Here is a 17,619-nt window from a genome sequence, read left to right as displayed (position 1 = left end):
GTAATTTTTATGTGGCACCTCATCAAATGTCTTTTAGCAATGCAAATACTACATATGTTGATTCTGCTTTATTCACCCTGCTTGTTACATCCTCAAAAGAATTCTAATAAATTTGTCAAACCCGTTCTTAAAATCATAGTGACTCTGCTTGATTATGATTTTCTAAATTTCCGGCTATTACTTCCTTAACAATGGATTCCAGCATTTTCCCCAATGAGGCATGTTAGGCTAAGTGGCCTATAGTTTCCTGATTTCGGTCTTCTGCGGTTTTCCACTCTGCTGGGATCTTAGCAGAGTGTAAAGAAATTTGGAAGATTACAGCCAATGCATCTACTATCTCTGTGGTTAGCCCTTTTAAGACCCTAGGATGTAGGCCATCGTGTCCACAGGACTTGTCAGCCTTTAGTTCCATTAGTTTGCCTAGTACATTTTCTACAGTGATAGTGACCGATTTAAGTTCCTCCCTCCCTTTTGCCCCTAAATTTTCTAGTATTACTGGGATGCTTTTAGTGTCTTTGCCATAAAAAGGAATGCAAAATACTTGTTCGAAGGTTCTATCATTGCCTTGTTTTCCATTATTAATTCTCCAGTCTCATCCTCTAAGGATCGACATTTACTTTGGCTGCACTCCTTTTTATAACTTCTGGAAGTTTATTAACCATTTATCATATTGCTTGCTAGTTTACTGTCACATTCTAATTTCTCTCTCTTGATTATGATTTTAGTCATACTTCGCTGGTTTTTAAATATTTCCCAACCTTCTGGCCTACCACTAATTTTTGCAGCACCGTACACCTTTTCTTTCACTTTGATCCCATCCTTAACTTTCTTAGTTCACCATGGATGGCTCATCCTTCTTGTAGAGTCAAAGGGTTACGGAATATCACTTCAAATGTCTGCCAATGCTTATCTACTGTCTTATTTTTAAAACCTATTTTCAAGTCTACTTTAGCCAACTGACTTCATACCTTTGTAAATGCCTTCATTTAAGACAATAGTTTCAGATCCAGGTTTCTCCCCCTCAAACTGAATGAGAAATTCCATCATGTTGTGATCACTTTGCCCTAGAGGATCCTTTACTACAAGGTCATTAATTAATCCTTTCTCATCACACATTACCAGGTCTAAAATAACCCTGGTCAGTTCCACAACACCCTATTCTAACAAACTGTTCTGAATACACTTTTATGAATGCATCCTCAAGGATGTCTTTGCCAATTTGATTTGTCCAATTTAACTGAAGATTAAAATCGCTCATGATTATTGCAGTACCTTTCTTACAAGCGCCCATTATTTCTTGATTTATACTTGGTCCTAAACTGTAGTTACTGTTGGGGGGCCTATAGACCATACTCATCCTTTGTAACCTCTCCTTTGCTATTTCTTATCTCCACCCAAACTGTTTCTACATTTTGGCTACTGAGCAAAGGTGATTTCTCACCACAGTACTGACAACATCCTTTATTAGCAAAGCTATCCCACCTCCTTTTACTTTCTTCTTATAATTCTGAAAATGGTACAAATACCCTTGAATATTCTGTTCCTAGCAATGGACACCTTGCAACCATGTCTCTGTAATCGCTATTGTTATCATACCCATTAATTTCTATTTCTGCCATCCATTCATCTACCTTGTTATGAATGTTGCGTGCATTTAGATAAAGAGCCTATAATTCTGTCTTTTTAGTATTTCCCCCCCCCGCCAACTGTGATTTTATTTGCTGGTGCACTCTTATATTTGTATGCTCTATCCCTTCCTGCTACAGTCTGGTTATCATTTCTTATATCACTACCTGTACTATTGCCTTGCCCTTTCTCACTAATTTCCTAAATTTCCTCTCGCATGAACCCTCGCCACCATTATTTAGTCTAAAGCCCTCTCAACAGCCCTAGTTATTCAATTTATGAGGATACTGTTTGTAGCCTAGTTCAAGTGAAGCCCATCCCAATGTAAACAGTTCCCTCTTTCCCCAGTACTGGTGCCAGTGTCCCATGAATTGAAACCCATTTTTCCCACACCAATCTTTCAGCCATGCATTCAATTCCTTGGTTTTGTTTGCCGTATACCAGTCGTAATCCAGAAAATACTGCCTTTGTGGTTCTGCTTTTTAAATTTAGCCCTTAGTTGCTCATACTGCCTTAGCAGAATCTCCTTTTAATTCTGATCTATTTCATTGGTGCCCATGTGGATCATAACAACAGAATCTTTCCCCTCCTATTCCAAGTTCCTTTCCAGCCCAAGAAGCTGTCCTCGACAGCATCTATCCCCCTAACCTTTCTGTTACCTACTGTTGCTTCATTTTTTATGCCCTCCCCTACTGAATGGCCTCTTGTACCACAGTGTTGTGATCAATTTACTCATCCTTACTGCAATCCCTGCTCTTCTCCACACAGGCTGCAAGAACCTCATACCTGGTGGATAATTGCAAGGGCTGAGGTTCCTGCAGTGCTGTCTTTTGGATTTCCATAGCTGGCTCACTCATAGTCACACCCTCCAATCCCCGGCTAAGGACCAAACCTCAAGTTTTTAACCAAAGGGGTGTGAAGCCTCCTCGAACTAAGTGTCCAGGTAACTTGCTCCTTCCTTGATGCATCTCACAGTCCAAATCTCAGACTCCTGCTTATCAACACTGAGACGAAGTTCCTCAGGCTGCAGACACTTACTGCAGATGTGGCATTTGTGAAGCACACTGTTGTCCACCAGTTCACATGTGCTGCAACTGCAGCACACCACCTTCCCTGCCATTGCATTTTAATTAAGTAAGTTTCAAGTTTTGAAGTATTACTCAAAATGATTAAGTAGTTCAACTAGTTAAGTTATAAATTTACATATTAAATATACATATATCCCTCTAGTCCTAGTTTAAACTACTGCCCTGGTTTAGAGAGAAAAAATTAAAACTAACCTACCTACTCAACTAATTATTGCCACCAGATCTCAGCTCTCACTTTCTCTCTCATACCACTCTTCATTCTGTAAAAGGCCAGAACACCACCTCTTCCCTCGCTGTGCCAAATTCCTTCACTCACCAAATTTGGTGTTAAAGACTCTATTGAAGTTGTACTCTGTCCATCTGGCCTCCATGCTACTTACTTGAAAGTCCCAAGCGTTGCCTCAAGTATATGCTCCTGGGCTTTTCTGGCTTCCAACTTCTCTTCCCTCTCCTTATAAATCTCTTCCTCAAAACATAGAATTCTAAGAGGGAAATCCATAACTTCCCTGAAATTAACTACAGCTTTTAACTTTTCTGTATGTTTAGTGACTTCCTTTAATGCCTTTGTTTTCCAGAATCTCAGGCAAGAACAGATGTTTCCAGGTTTTAAAATTCTACAGGATCTTTAGAACCACTCCTTATAACTTACTACTTTGATGAAGCTTTTGGTCTTCTGCAGCAATTTCTCCTTATCCGATTTGGTGACATATTCTATTTTATAATGCTTCTGTGAAGTACCTTGGAATGTTTTATTAGGTTAAACGAGATATATAAATGTAAGCTGTTGATCTCTGATAATTGTTAGTGATGGCTTCCACAATGCTTTTCAGTATCTGGGATACTGTACTGGTCTTTATACAGCCGCTTCTGTAGTAACAACCTTTCCTGGGGATGGAAACTGGACGCAAACTAAAATTGAAGGAAATCCTGCGGAGAAGGCAGTCACTTCTCCTACCTCACTTATATGCAGCATGGTAGGCTTAACACAGGTGACTCAATCACAATCAGGATAATTGAACAAAAGCAAGTCTTTTGGGGTGAAGTTTCAGAAGAATGTCACTCTACCCCATTTTCTTTCTCATACTATCTCTACACGATTCAAACTTGAAGAAGTTTGTCAAGAAAATCAAAGTCCTGGTGTTAATGTTGTTTATATAAATGCAAGCATGTCTGCTTTAAATCAGAGACAAAAATCTGTTGGGAAGAGAAAAAGAATAAGGGTTGGGAAATTTCCAGGCTCACGGAACTTGCCTTGGTAAAAAAGTATCCCGAATCACGAGATTTTCACTGTGGGGAGGGAGGGAGGGGTGGGGTGAAGTTAGACTCACCAATCCCAGACAAGAATACTAAGAGAACATGGGGGTGGGTGAGTGCCAAGGTGGGCTGATTGGAAAGCCTGACTTTGTCCCAATTGTTTTAGAAGATTGTAGGACTTTTAGCTCTCACCCCTCACAATCTCTCGCCCCACCCAGAACCATGGTCCCTCATATCCTCCATGCCAACTCAATGCCACAACATCCCTGTGGCTCCTCTTACCCCTGCATGTCAACTCATACCCCTGCGTGTCACCTCAATGCCAACTCACCCACACAACCCCCCACCATTGCCTTTCATACTTGCTCATGGCAACTCAACCAGTATCCAGCATGGGAAGGCCTCAGCAGCCATGCAGAAATGAAAAAATAAACTTCTAAAAATCACAGAATCACACACTGCAGAAGAGGCCCTTCGGCCCATTGAGTCTGCACCAACACATGTGAAACACCTGACCTACCTACCTAATCCCATTTACCAGCACTTGGCCCATAGCCTTGAATGTTATGACATGCCAAGTGCTCATCCAGGTACTTCTTAAAGGATGTGAGGCAACCCGCCTCCACCACCCTCCCAGGCAGCGCATTCCAGACCGTCACCACCCTCTGGGTAAAAAAGTTTTTCCTCATATCCCCCCTACACCTCCTTCCTCTCACCTTGAACTTATGTCCCCTCGTGACTGACCATTCAACTAAGGGGAACAGCTGCTCCCTATCCACCCTGTCCATGCTCCTCATAACCTTGTACGCCTCGATCAGGTCGCCCCTCAGTCTTCTCTGCTCCAACGAAAACGACCCAAGTCTATCCAACCTCTCTTCAACACTTAAATGTTTCATCCTAGGCAACATCCTGGTGCATCTCCTCTGCACCCCCTCCAGTGCAATCACATCCTTCCTATAATTTGGCAACCAGAATCTCAAGTAGTTAATCTCTTATAGAAACAAACATACTTCTGTTCATACCCCTAATCCTTTAATAGCCTCTTTAATCTGTCAATCCTACTGTGAACTCAGAAACCCATGCTAAGATAACTTTAGATTTTGAAACTCAGCCAAGCATTCATAATGAATAGTCCTTCGGGAAATGCCATCAAGTAACTTTACTGAAACCTCTCTAGCAGATGCTACAACAGCTGTTTTGTCAACTGTCAAGCAGAGGTTTTTTTGACAATCACTGACAGCTTCAGGCTTTTTTTTTTGAAAAGAGCACAGGATTAAAAAAAAAATCAGATTATGATGGTTAAACAGACCTCATCCGCCCTTCAAGAACATTTACGTCTGCTCCAGCAATTCGTGACTCCCACACTGCGGGTTAAAGGCCCTGGCAACAGCCAAAATGGAATGTTGGAACTCAGAAATATGTTCAAATGGCCATGCTGAATTGGGTTTCCCTCCTGTGTGCCTCATGCCCCACCCTTTCCCCAATGGCAAAAACGGGATCTGTTGGAAATGGGTGTGGAACTTTCACATCCCAACTCAGTGAAAGTTCATCCCACAGTGTCCAAATCTGAACAACAAATTAGTAGGCCACAAAGGCAAGATCTTACCAGGAAAATGTTCCAAGATGATGCACACCCTTTCCTCAAATGAAGGATAAAATATAGTTTTTATACACTCATTACAGAAAAATAAATATATTAACTGAGAAAAATAGTTTGTGGACTGAAAATAGAGGTACAAGGAAAGTTGAAAATCAGGAAGATGGTTAAGAGATCAAGCAAAAAATAGATATATAAGGTGGAAAGCTGTATAATGAAGAGCAATTTATGACAATAGAAAAAAAATTGGCAGGCATTCCGAAAAGAAAACCAGGATAATGTCTAATAGTTATAACAGGAACGTAGAACACAATTTTCTAACCAAAGATTATTAAGAGTAATGAATACATCATTGTAGCAGTTTTCATTAAACGAATAGTGCCAAGGCATGGGATCATCAGTAACAATCCATGTGGATTTGTAAAGGCAGATTGTACTTGAGTACTTCAATTGCATTTTATTTGTGGAACTCATAGTGTATTGATAAATAGAACACATTGACTCTTTATTTATGGGTTTTAAGGCAGTTTTTAAGAAAGTGCGATAAATGAGACATTAATAAAATTAATACATATTACAGGATACATAGCTACACGGATAGAGATGCGTCGGAAAGGAAACAGAGAACAAGAGTAAAATGGATATAGTTTGGATTGATGATATATGGGGTAGAGTTCTTCCTGGAAATATGTGTTGGGACACTTTTTAATTTTTCACTTACATGAGTGATTCAGAATACAAGATGAATTTATTAAAACTTGCTCACTGGAGGGATAAAGTAAACAATGAGAAAGAATGCAGGAGGACAATGGCTAGTGGCATGAGCAGATAGGTGAGGAATGCAGTTCAACGCAGAGAAAGTTTTATGTTTGGTGGAAAAACAAAGGAAGAAAATATACCTAAAATGATAAAAATCTGAATAAAGAAATGGAGTGATCCAGGAATTTAGATACATACATTTTTAAAAAGGCTGGAAAAGTAGGCAGTAAAAGCTATAAAAAATGCAAACTTACTTATTGAAAACTATACATAGGGCATTGAAAATAAAAGCAAGTGAACAATATTGAATTTGAGCAAAAATTTGGATAGGTCATTGTTAAGAGTACAGCACGTGGTTGTGGCACACCATCATATGAAAGTTTTTAGAGCCATCGTAAGGGTATAATAACAATTCATTAGAAGAAATGATTCCAAGAATGAAAAATCATGGTTATGAAGAATTGCTTGAAAAACCGTGGCTTTTTAAAGAAAGCGGACAGGGAATCCAAAGGTTTTCAAAGTGATGGAAGGTAAATTGTGAGGTTGTTTCCACAAATTGGCAAATAGTAACACTGGGGCATAGACTACTACAAGAATGATTAGGGAAAGTTTAATTTAAAGAATACAGTAAAACCCTGATGAGTCAAATCCCAGGGGATTAGCCCACAAATTTCTGTTAGGCAGAGCTTCGTGATAGCCGAGGAGGTCCCATTCCCACGTGAATGCATCTCTATGATATGCCTACAAATTTGATCTATGTCAAAAAACAACAGATTCAAATGCCAAATAAAAACACAGAATAGTAAATGTGTGAAAAAGTCTTTATTCATTTGTTCACACCTTACAATGGCATGATCTTGTAAAAGGCCAGAGTTTTGCATTGAAAAATGTCAGAAGTCAGCTCCAGAAAAACTCTAATCATTTTCTGCTTAGTGTGTTGTCTTTGGATGTGCACAATATAGTCCGCCATGTCGCCAATGCAGTAAAACGTGTTTTCATGCTGCAGTACCAAACTCGGAGCATCTTTATGGCCTTTGCAGCATTGGCTCCGATTGGTTGGTGCGGTCATATGACAAGCTCAGACAAGTTCAGCTAATCTGGAATTACCAGTGTGGAATTTCAGCTTATCATTGGCATCATTCCATGGGATTTGCTATTCTGACAGCGGGAATGGTTGTCAACTTCGACATAACCAGAATTTTGTACCATCCAAGTTTGACTCATCATGATTCCATTATAATTTAGAAGATTCATTTCTATGCAGAGGATGCTTAAAACATTGAACGGTTTACTACGAGTAGCTATTGATGCAAAAGATAGTCAGTCAAAATAGAATTGAATAAATGATTGAAAAGGAATAGAAAAGGGAGATACAGGAAAAAGCTAGAAACAAAATTTAAGAACATAGGGCTGGATTTTCATCCTTGAGTCGGGTAAATTCCCGGCTTGGCCCTCAGCTACAGGGGCTGCCGGGTGCGAAGGCAGGCTGTTTAAAAGGCCCATCTTGGTATTATGGGACTTCACCCCAGTTACAAAACAGAAAGACCCTCCAATCCTCACCTCCCCACACAACCTCCCATGCCCTCCATGCAAAGCTATATCCCCTAAACAGCCCCTATTGCTCATGCCCTCCCCCAAAATCCCTATTGCCCCTCATGTCAGGTTTTGCCCCGCCAAACAACCCCTATAGCCCCCCCATGCCAAGCTATGGCAATTTCATGTCCATTCACCCACTATACACTATATAGAAGCAACGAACCCTGTAGTGACAGTAAAAAAGAGCACAGTGGTATACAGTCGAGAGGGAGTTGCCCTGGGAGTCCTCAACATCGACTCCAGACCCCACGAAGTCTCACGGCATCAGGTCAAACATGGGCAAGGAAACCTCCTGCTGATTACCACGTACCGTCCTTCCTCAGCTGATGAATCAGTGCTCCTCCATGTTGAACACCACTTGGGGGAAGCACTGAGGGTGGCAATGGTGCAGAATGTACTCTGGGTGGGGGACTTCAATGTCCATCACCAAGAGTGGCTCGGTAGCACCACTGGTGACCGAGCTGGCCGAGTCCTAAATGACATAGCTGCTAGACTGGGTCTGCGGCAGGTGGTGAAGGAACCAACAAGAGGGGAAAACATACTTGACCTCATCCTCACCAACCTGCCTGCCGCAGGTGCATCTGTCCATGACAGTATTGGTACGAGTGACCACTGCATAGTCATTGTGCAGACGGAGTCTCACCTTCACATTGAGGATACCCTCCATCATGTTGTGTGGCACTACCACTGTGCTAAATGGGTTAGATTTCGAACAGATCTAGCAACTCAAGACTGGGCATCCATCAGGCGCTGCGGGCCATCAGCAGCAGCAGAATTGTACTCGAACACAATCTGTAGCCTGTCCATCATCTACAAGGTACAAGTCAGGAGTGTGATGGAATACTCCGCACTTGCCTGGATGAGTGCAGCTCCCACAACACTCAAGAATCTTGACATCGGCCAGGACAAAGCGGCCCGCTTGATTGGCACCACATCCACAAACATTCGCTCCGTCCACCACCTACGCACAGTGGCAGCAGTATGTACCATCTACAAAATGCATTGCTGGAATTCACCAAGGCTCTTTCGACAGCACCTTCCAAACCCACAACCACTCCCATCTAGAAGGACAAAGGCAGCAGATAGATGAGAACACCACCACCTGGAAGTTCCCCTCCAAGTCTCTCACCATCTTGACTTGGAAATATATCGCCATTCCTTCACTGTTGCTGGGTCAAAATCCTGGAACTCCCTAACAGCACTGTGGTTGTACCTACGCCACATGGACTGCAGCGGTTCAGGAAGGCAACTACGGATGGGCAACAAATGCTGGCCTAGCCAGCGAAGCCCACATCCCATGAATGGATAATAAAAAAAAGCCAATCTCTTTATCTTGTGTAAATAAACATTGTGAAATTGACAGCATAGATCAGAAAGCCAGAGCTGTCAATCAGGTAATATTTTCCTTGGGGCTCAGGCATTTTGCACTCTATTGGATATCTGGGCTCCCAGCCAAGGATACTTAATGAGGCTTGACCGAGAGACCAGAAATCCATTAGCCTATTGAAACCAAGCCTATTAAAAAGGATCCCGAGTCATCATGACTCGGTGACAATCCAGCCCATAGCTTCAGATTTTGATTAGATATTTTGAACTTCACATTCTAAAGCAAAGCCAATAAGAGAAACCCTTGACATTTTAGATGGGCCCTGCTGATTATTTTCTCTTATTTTTCTATTTGCAAAGACTTACTCCTGTAGTGCTAGCATCAACACTGGCACAATGACAGGTCCTGAAAGTATGTTATAAGGAGATGCTTATAAAACTTCAAATTCTATGTGAATAAGTTGCTACCCCTTATTAACTCCAGCATTGATATGGGATGATGAAATTCCAGAATAAAACTGAGCTGAACTTGCAGAAATTCCTACAGTTAGATTTAAATTTCACAGTAAATAAGTTCAAGAAACTTATCTACCCATCAACTTGCAAAACAGTTCCTCAAAAGATAATCATGATCCAAATGTATATATTCCAACTTTATTATTTGCTGTTGGTGTTCTACTGGTGATATCCAACATTCCAGCCACTCACAGATCACCTGTCAACAGATGCAGTATTGTAACCTTCACTCCCATTTCCCTCCTTTCTTTCAAAGAGGAGGATTACAGTAAAGGGGCAGTTCCATGGATGCCAACAGTCCTCCACACCTGGCTCCAGTCAGGTTTCTTTGATTGAAAAGTGGAAAGTGAATATTAACAGATTATTTGACTGAGGAGCATAACGGCTTATAACTTTATTCTTCACTGGATTTTCATCAGTTTAGTTTATTTTAAAGAATGAATTGACATTACATCGACTATTGCTAGGTGTTTATAAATTAAAATTATTCTATTCCCTAGCCTTGCTCAAACTTGTTATCTATTTTCGGTGCTTTGCGTCATTTTAGGAACCTGAATCAAGGTCCTTCATCACCTTTTTCTCTCCAAAAAATGGAAATATTGTTTCACAAATTTCTGTTCACATAATTCCAAGTCCCAGAACATTCTCCTGTACTCTTATACTAGGTACAATAGTACTGTGCAGCAGCCATTAGAATTGATTCTTTAAAAAATAAATGTTGATGTTTTTATTCCAGAATGAATACAGATAAATATTCAAATACAATGATCAATTCAACTTGCAATTGAATATATACTATTTGACATCATCTTCAATGCAAGATACAACAGAGCATCAAGCAATTATTTTACTAACCTGGTATGATTACATCAGGTCCATTTCTTGAACTTATTTCAGTAAACTCTCTCAAAATTTTTGCAGCCTTCTTGGCTTCAGACTTGAGGTTTGATGGAATTGGATTCACTGTAAATAACGCAGTCGTTTTATTAACAAGACTATTTGCAATGCATAAAATTCAAATTGTTGCAAAGCATGTAATAATATAATGGTACTTTATGGTTTACATATATTTTAACAATATTTATCCATCAAGTTCTTTGGAATATTACATGCAACCATAACAATTTATGATAGCAAGGCAGAGATTTAAAAACAAACTCAACCCGTATTAATCGCGAGTAAAACAGATGTTCATATTCCAGTTAACATGAAAATATTCAAGTCATTAAACAAATTCACAGATACTGTAAAAGATAAACATTTCAAAAGGCTTCTAATTTTTCTGCTTTGAAATATTGTCTCATTATATAATTAAATTTAATTAGTTGTATTGAATTACATAAATTAAATCATGAATCAGACAAGCAAAACTTCAATCTCTGTAACTTAGTTTATCAGTTAAAAATGCACTTAAGGTGAATTGTGTTGTAGAAAAATAACATACTTGAAGACTAGATCCCATCGGAAGATTTTTTTTTTTACACACTACAGTATGTAACTCCTACATCTTGGCTGCAAAATTCCCAACTGAAATCAACGTTCATTTTAAAATGAATACTGATACAAAAAAGTTCAGCCACCTGTTTCTGAAATGTTTTTCTATCATTTTTAAAGGGACATATTTTTATATTAAGGACACCAATGATGCAGAAATAGTTGCCACAGTGGATTAGAACACTGTGTGAATTCATTATAGAAGGGTTAAAATTTAGTTCAGATTGATGGAATAAGAGTTTGAAATCTCTCTTGCAAAAAGATCCCACCTGAAACATGCATGAACAATTTTTGCCCAGGGTCTACAAAAAATGTTTGGCAGGAATATCTCTCTGAAGCAGGAGAAATAAAAACAAAATCATTGATATCAAACAGAATGCTCTGATAGGGTGGGCTGGTGTTTGTATGGGGCTAAGCATACTGGTAGAAATGAGTAGTGGTATCCTCACATATGTCCATCTCACGTTGTATATGATTCTCAAGTGCTCAGTATCTCTCAAACAACATCATTCAAAAACAGATGATCTGGTCATTATTACGTTGCTGACCAGGGTGCCTGGAGACAAGCAGTCAGCAAGGATATGGAGAAAGCAGAGGACAAAAGAAATGACCAGATGGTAGAAAAAGAGCCCACCAGAAGGAAAAAAAAAATCAGCTGACGTCAAGCCAGCGCTATTCATCTGCGCTAGTTGCAGAAGGGACTGGCACTCACAAATCAGCCTCTACAGTGACAATATACGATGTTCATTACAGAAGGTACATACACCCTGGGCACAGTCCATCGTCTCCTGACACACACGGATCCCATCATTACATTGCCGTTTGTAGGAGCTTGCTGTGTGCAAACTCACTGCTATTTTTCCTATGTTACAACTGTGCTTCATTGGCTGCAAGGCATTTTGGGACGGTGATCCTGAGATGGTGAAAGGTGCTATATAAATGCACGTTGTTTCTTTCTTCTAGGTATCATCTGTTCTAAAAATACTTAACTTTTTACACGATCATCTAGTAAGCTGAATTTTGAGGTTTCAGGAATGAACAATTTAGAGCGTAGGATGATGCAGTGAGCCTTTTCAGTAATACGATTGACCCTTTGTCAATGAGACCAATATCTCCTGTGACAATTTCTTCTCCCACAATTACACTCCTGCAAAGCACCTTGGGGTGTTTTGTTATGTTAAAAGCCTTATTTGAAATGCAAATTATTGACAATATTAAAAAAGCGCATGCAGTTCTTGTTAATTTTTTCTATTCTAGACTCCCTATTTTGAAAGTGCTGATGAAGCCTCGTCAAGCTGTGGTTGCAACCACCCTCCAATAATAATGCTACAGTGCCTCCACCAGAGGGTGGTGTTAATGACGGATGAAATTTAATAATGCAAAGTGTGAAGTTAGACATTTTGCTAGGAAGAATGAGGAGAGGCAATATCAACTAAAAACACAATTTCAAAGTTGATGCAGGGATGGACAGCCCTGGGGGGCGGGGAAGAGGGGGTGGTGTACACACACATATCTTTGAAGGTGGCATGACAAGTTGAGAGTAGGATACGTAGAAAGATAGGAACAGGAGTAGGCCATTCGGCCCACTGAACCTGCTCCACCACTCAATTTGATCATGGCTGATTATTTACCTCAATGCCACCTTCCTGCATTATCCCCATGTCCCTTTGGTCTCCAGAAATCTATTGATTTCTGTCTTAAACATGCTCACCAATTGAGCTTCCAAAGAGCTCTGGCGTAGAGAATTCCAAAGAGTCACCACCCTCTGGGTGAAGAAATTCCTCCTCATCTCAGTCTTAAATGGCCTACCCCTTATTCTGAGACTGTGTCACTTGGTTCTAGACTCACCAGGAGAAACATGTTATCCACATCCATCTTGTCATGCCCTGTAAGAATTTTGTAAGTTTCAATGAGGTCACCCCTCGTTCTTGATAACTCCAGGGAATACAGACCCAGTCTCCTCAATCTCTCCTCATAAGACAATTCCACCATCCCAGGGATTAATCTGGAGAACCTCCATTGCACTCCTTCTATAGCAAGTATATCTTTCCTTAAATAAGGGGACCAAACTGTGCACAATACTCCAGGTGAAGGCTCTATATAACTGCAGCAAGATATCCTTACTTCTGTACTCAAATCCCCTCATGAAGAAGGCTAACATACCATCTGCCATCCTAATTGCTTGCTGCATCTGCATGCTAGTTTTTAATGACTCATGAACAAGGACACCCAGGTCCCTTTGGACACCCACATTTCCCAATTCCTCTCAACTTAAGAAATATTTTTCCGCCGTTTTTTCTACCAAAGTGAATAACTTCACACTATTCACATTATATTCCATCCGCCATGTTCCAGCCCATTCACTTAGTCTGTCCAAGTCCACTTGAAGTCTCCTTGCATCTTCCTTACAACTTACCTTCCCACCCAGTTTGGTGTCATCAGCAAATCGGGAAATATTACAATAGGTCTCCACATCCAAATCATTTATATAGATTGTGTACAGCCGTGGACTTAGCATGGATCCTTGCAGTAATCCACAATGATCTGTTTATCCCTACTCTCTGCTAACCAATTCTTGATCCATACTAGTATATTTCCTCAAATCCCATGTGCTCTAATTTTATTTACTAACCTCCTGTGTGGGACCTTATCAAAAGCCCTCTGAAAATCCAAATGCACCACACCCACTGGTTCTCCTTTATCTATGCTACAAGTAACATCCTCAAAAAACAAATTTGTCCAACATGATTTCCCTTTCATAAATCCTTGTTGATTCCACCCAAATTTTACTATTCTTTTCTATATGTCCAGTTATCACATCCTTTAAATAGATTCTAAAATTTTCCCTACCACTGATGTCAGACTAAGGTCTGTAGTTCGCCATTCTCCCTCTTCCTCCTTTCTTAAATAGTGGGGTTACATTTGCTGCTTTCCAGTCCACAGGAGCCTTTCCAGAATTCATTTAATTTTGAAAGATAATCACCAATGCCTCCACTATCTCTCTAGCCACCTCCTTCAACACTTTAGGATGAAGCTTATCTGGTCCAGGGGATTTATCAACCTCTTTACTAATATCAATTTCTTTTAGCTCCTCACTTTTACAAATCCCTTGGTTGTCTAGTATTTCTGGGAGATTTTCTGTATCTTCTTCCATGAAGACAGAAGCAAAGCAACTGCTTAGTTTCTCTCCCATTTCCCTGTTCTCCACTATAAATTCTCCTGTCCCCACCTGTAATGGGCCCATATTTGTCCAAGCCAATCTTTCCCTTTTCATGTACCTAAAGAAGCTTTTGTAGCCCACCTTTATGTTCCTTGCTAGTTTACATTCATATTCTCCTTTCCCTTCCTTAATTAGTTTCTTGGACCTCCTGATTTCGAAATTGCTTTGAATCCTCAGGCTTTTACCACTTTTTCTGCCATCCTTATAAGCCACCTCTTCTGATTTAATGCAATCTTTAACTTCTTTCATTAACCACAGCTATTAAAAAAGTCTGCAGTTCTGAAGAGTTATAATGGACTTGAAATGTTAACTCTGTTTCCCACTCCATAGATGCTGAGTTTTTCCAGCATTTTCTGTTTCTATTTTAGATTTCCAGCATATGCAGTATTTTACTTTCATTTTACTGCAGGATCCATGGTTTTGTAAAGGCAGAGAGTGCAAAAACAAGGAAGTTACGTTAAACCTAATTACTGATTAGGCCCCAGCGGAATGTTCAATCCATGACGCCACATTTTAGGCAATATGTCATGGCCATAGAGAAAATGTATTGGAATGGTACCAGGGATTTCTGCTACATGGAGAAATTAAAGAGGTGGGTTATTCTTAGAGTACAGAAGGTAAAGAGGAAACGAAGGTTAAGAGGAAATTTAATAGAGCTGTTCAAAATCATACAGGGTTTTGAGTAAATAAGGAGAAACTATTTCTGGTGGCATAACAGTCAATAACCAGAGGACACAGATTTACGGCAATCGGCCAAAAGTGAGCTGAGGAAAAATTATTTTACCCAGTGAGTTATAATGATCTGAAATACATTGCCTGAAAGGGAGATGAAAGGACAATCAATAGTAACTTTCAAAGGAAATTGAATAGATACTTGAAGGGGAAAGATTTGCAGAGCTACAGGGAAAGGACATGGGCGTGATACCCAAAGTCATCATTGGAGCATAGGAGCAGGAGTAAGCCATTCAGCCCATCAAGCCTGCTCCGCTGTTCAATACATCATGCTGCTCATCCGCTTCAGTGCCTTATTCCCACATTACCCCATACCCCTTTATGTCATTGATATTTAGAAATCTGTCAATCTCTGCTGTAAACATACTCAATGGCTGAGCTTTCACAGGCCTCTGGGGTAGAGAATTCCAAAGATGCACAATTCTCTAGAGTCTCGGTCCCAAGTGGCTTCCCCCTTATTTTGAAAGTGTGCTCCCTATTACTAGAATCCCCAACCAGGGGAAACATTTTACCTGCATCTACCCTGTTGTAGAAACACGCTCTGGGGGGTTCTTAGTCAAACAAAACAAAATTTAAACAAGAGCTTCCGTGGCTGCTTGCATCCAGTCAGCCCCTCATACAGCCATTTTTTCCTAGGAAACCCCTCCCTAGAATTTATTCCCCCATTCTAGCCACACATTGGTTGAAAAAAAAAATTGCTTGACCCCTACTCAGTTGAACTGATCTTAAAGTGACAGTCATCACACCTATCTATCCCTTTAAGTATTTTGTAGGTTTCAATGAGATCACCTCTCATTCTTCGAAGCTCTAGAGAATTCAGTCCCAGTTTCCTCATTCTCTCTTCATATGACAGTCTTGCCATCCCGGGAACCTGTCTGGCGAACCTTTGTTGCACTCCCTCTATGATAATAATATCATTCCTAAGGTAAGGGGACCAAAACTGCACACAGTACTCCAGATGCAGCCTAACCAAGGTTCTACACAATTCAAGCAAGACTTTGTACTCCTGTACTCAAATATTCTTGCAATAAAGTCTAACATACCATTAGCCTTCCTAATTACTTGATGCACCTGCTAACATAGCTTTCAGTGACTTATTGACAAAGATACCCAGGTCCCTTTGTACAACCACACTCTCTAATCTCTAACCATTTAAGAAATACTCTGTACATCTGTTCCTCCTACCAAAGTGGATAACTTCACATTTTTCCACATTATATTCCATCTACCATGTCCTTGCCTTGAAGCCACATTGCATCTTCCTCACAACACACATTGTTACCTAGCTTTGTGTCATCTGCAAACTTGGAAACATTACATTTGGTCCCCACGTCCAAATCATTGATATATATTGTGAACAGCTGGGGCCCAAGTACTGATCCTTGCGGTACCCACTAGTTACAGCTCGCCAACGCAAGAATGGCCCAGTTATTCCTACTCTCTGCTTGTCTGCCTGTTAACCAATCCTTAATCCATGCCAGTATTTTACCTCCTATTCCATGTGCTTTATTTAATTTTGCTAACCAACTTCCTGCAGGGGACTTTAAGCAAAAGCCCTCTCAAAATCCAAGTGTAATATGTCCACGGACTCCCCTTTGTCAATTCTTAAGTAGTTTCCTCAAAAAACTCCAACAAGTTCGTCAAAAACAATTTTCCATTCACAAATCCATGTTGACTCTGCCCAATCAGATCATTATTATCAAATGTCCATTATCAGATCCTCTGTCCTATCCAGAAGATAGGAAGGAAAACATATATCCACATATAGCTACTTTATGAAATTATTTTATTTTGAAAATGAACAAAAGCTTTACCCTGATATGCCTGACTAGCCATGACTCATACCAGAGGAATTTCTAACCTTCAGGAACCAACAGGGAGCTTGTTACCTTTAAAGAGGCACGAATGTCCCCTATGACTGCAGGAAATCAGATTCCAAAGAAATGCGCCAATACCCTTTATAATTGTAAGGTAGAGCTGTGGCCAATGGAGACGATACATCTGTAAGGACTCTTCTGTTAAAACTCTCAAGATTCCAGACCTGGAAAAGTGCATTCTTGGTCCAAAATCCAGGAGAAGTGGAAGATATGTCACATGACCTCCCCCAAGCTGCTAGAACATGTAATACTGCCGAGTGAAACTGAACACAGGCAGTCTGCCATTTTACATCTAAAGGGTAACAGCAGAAAGAGCTCTGTCCAGGTAAATTACCTGGCTCTCATCTACATGGTGTACTACCGGAAGCTTGGAACTCCTGTATCTGTGCTTATAACTCATTCAACTGTAGATGCCTCCTTCCCTCGGGGGAAGTGATCGCTTCTGGGAAGACGGATCAACCTTCAATGGTTTCAGGCTGCTGACCTCTGAAGGAATACCCGATTTGACTTTTGGACTCACCTGAAACCATAAGA

The 17,619-nt window shown here is 40.4% G+C and overlaps 1 protein-coding gene across 1 annotated transcript in view; it reads right to left on the bottom strand.

Moving 5' to 3' along the window:
- sh3yl1 (SH3 and SYLF domain containing 1) overlaps positions 1-17,619 on the bottom strand; it is a 180,782-nt gene that overhangs the window by 123,755 nt on the left and 39,408 nt on the right. Inside the window, exon 2 of the mRNA XM_078541874.1 lies at positions 10,618-10,725. Within this exon, the coding sequence (XP_078398000.1) occupies positions 10,618-10,725 (108 nt within the window). The remainder of the gene's footprint in view (positions 1-10,617; positions 10,726-17,619) is intronic.

The sequence above is a fragment of the Cetorhinus maximus genome, chromosome 5 (genome assembly GCF_964194155.1).
Source record: "Cetorhinus maximus chromosome 5, sCetMax3.hap1.1, whole genome shotgun sequence".
Classification (NCBI taxonomy): Eukaryota; Metazoa; Chordata; class Chondrichthyes; order Lamniformes; family Cetorhinidae; genus Cetorhinus; species Cetorhinus maximus.
Note: the sequence above shows the minus strand (reverse complement) of the source record. Positions and strands in the feature narration are given on the sequence as shown.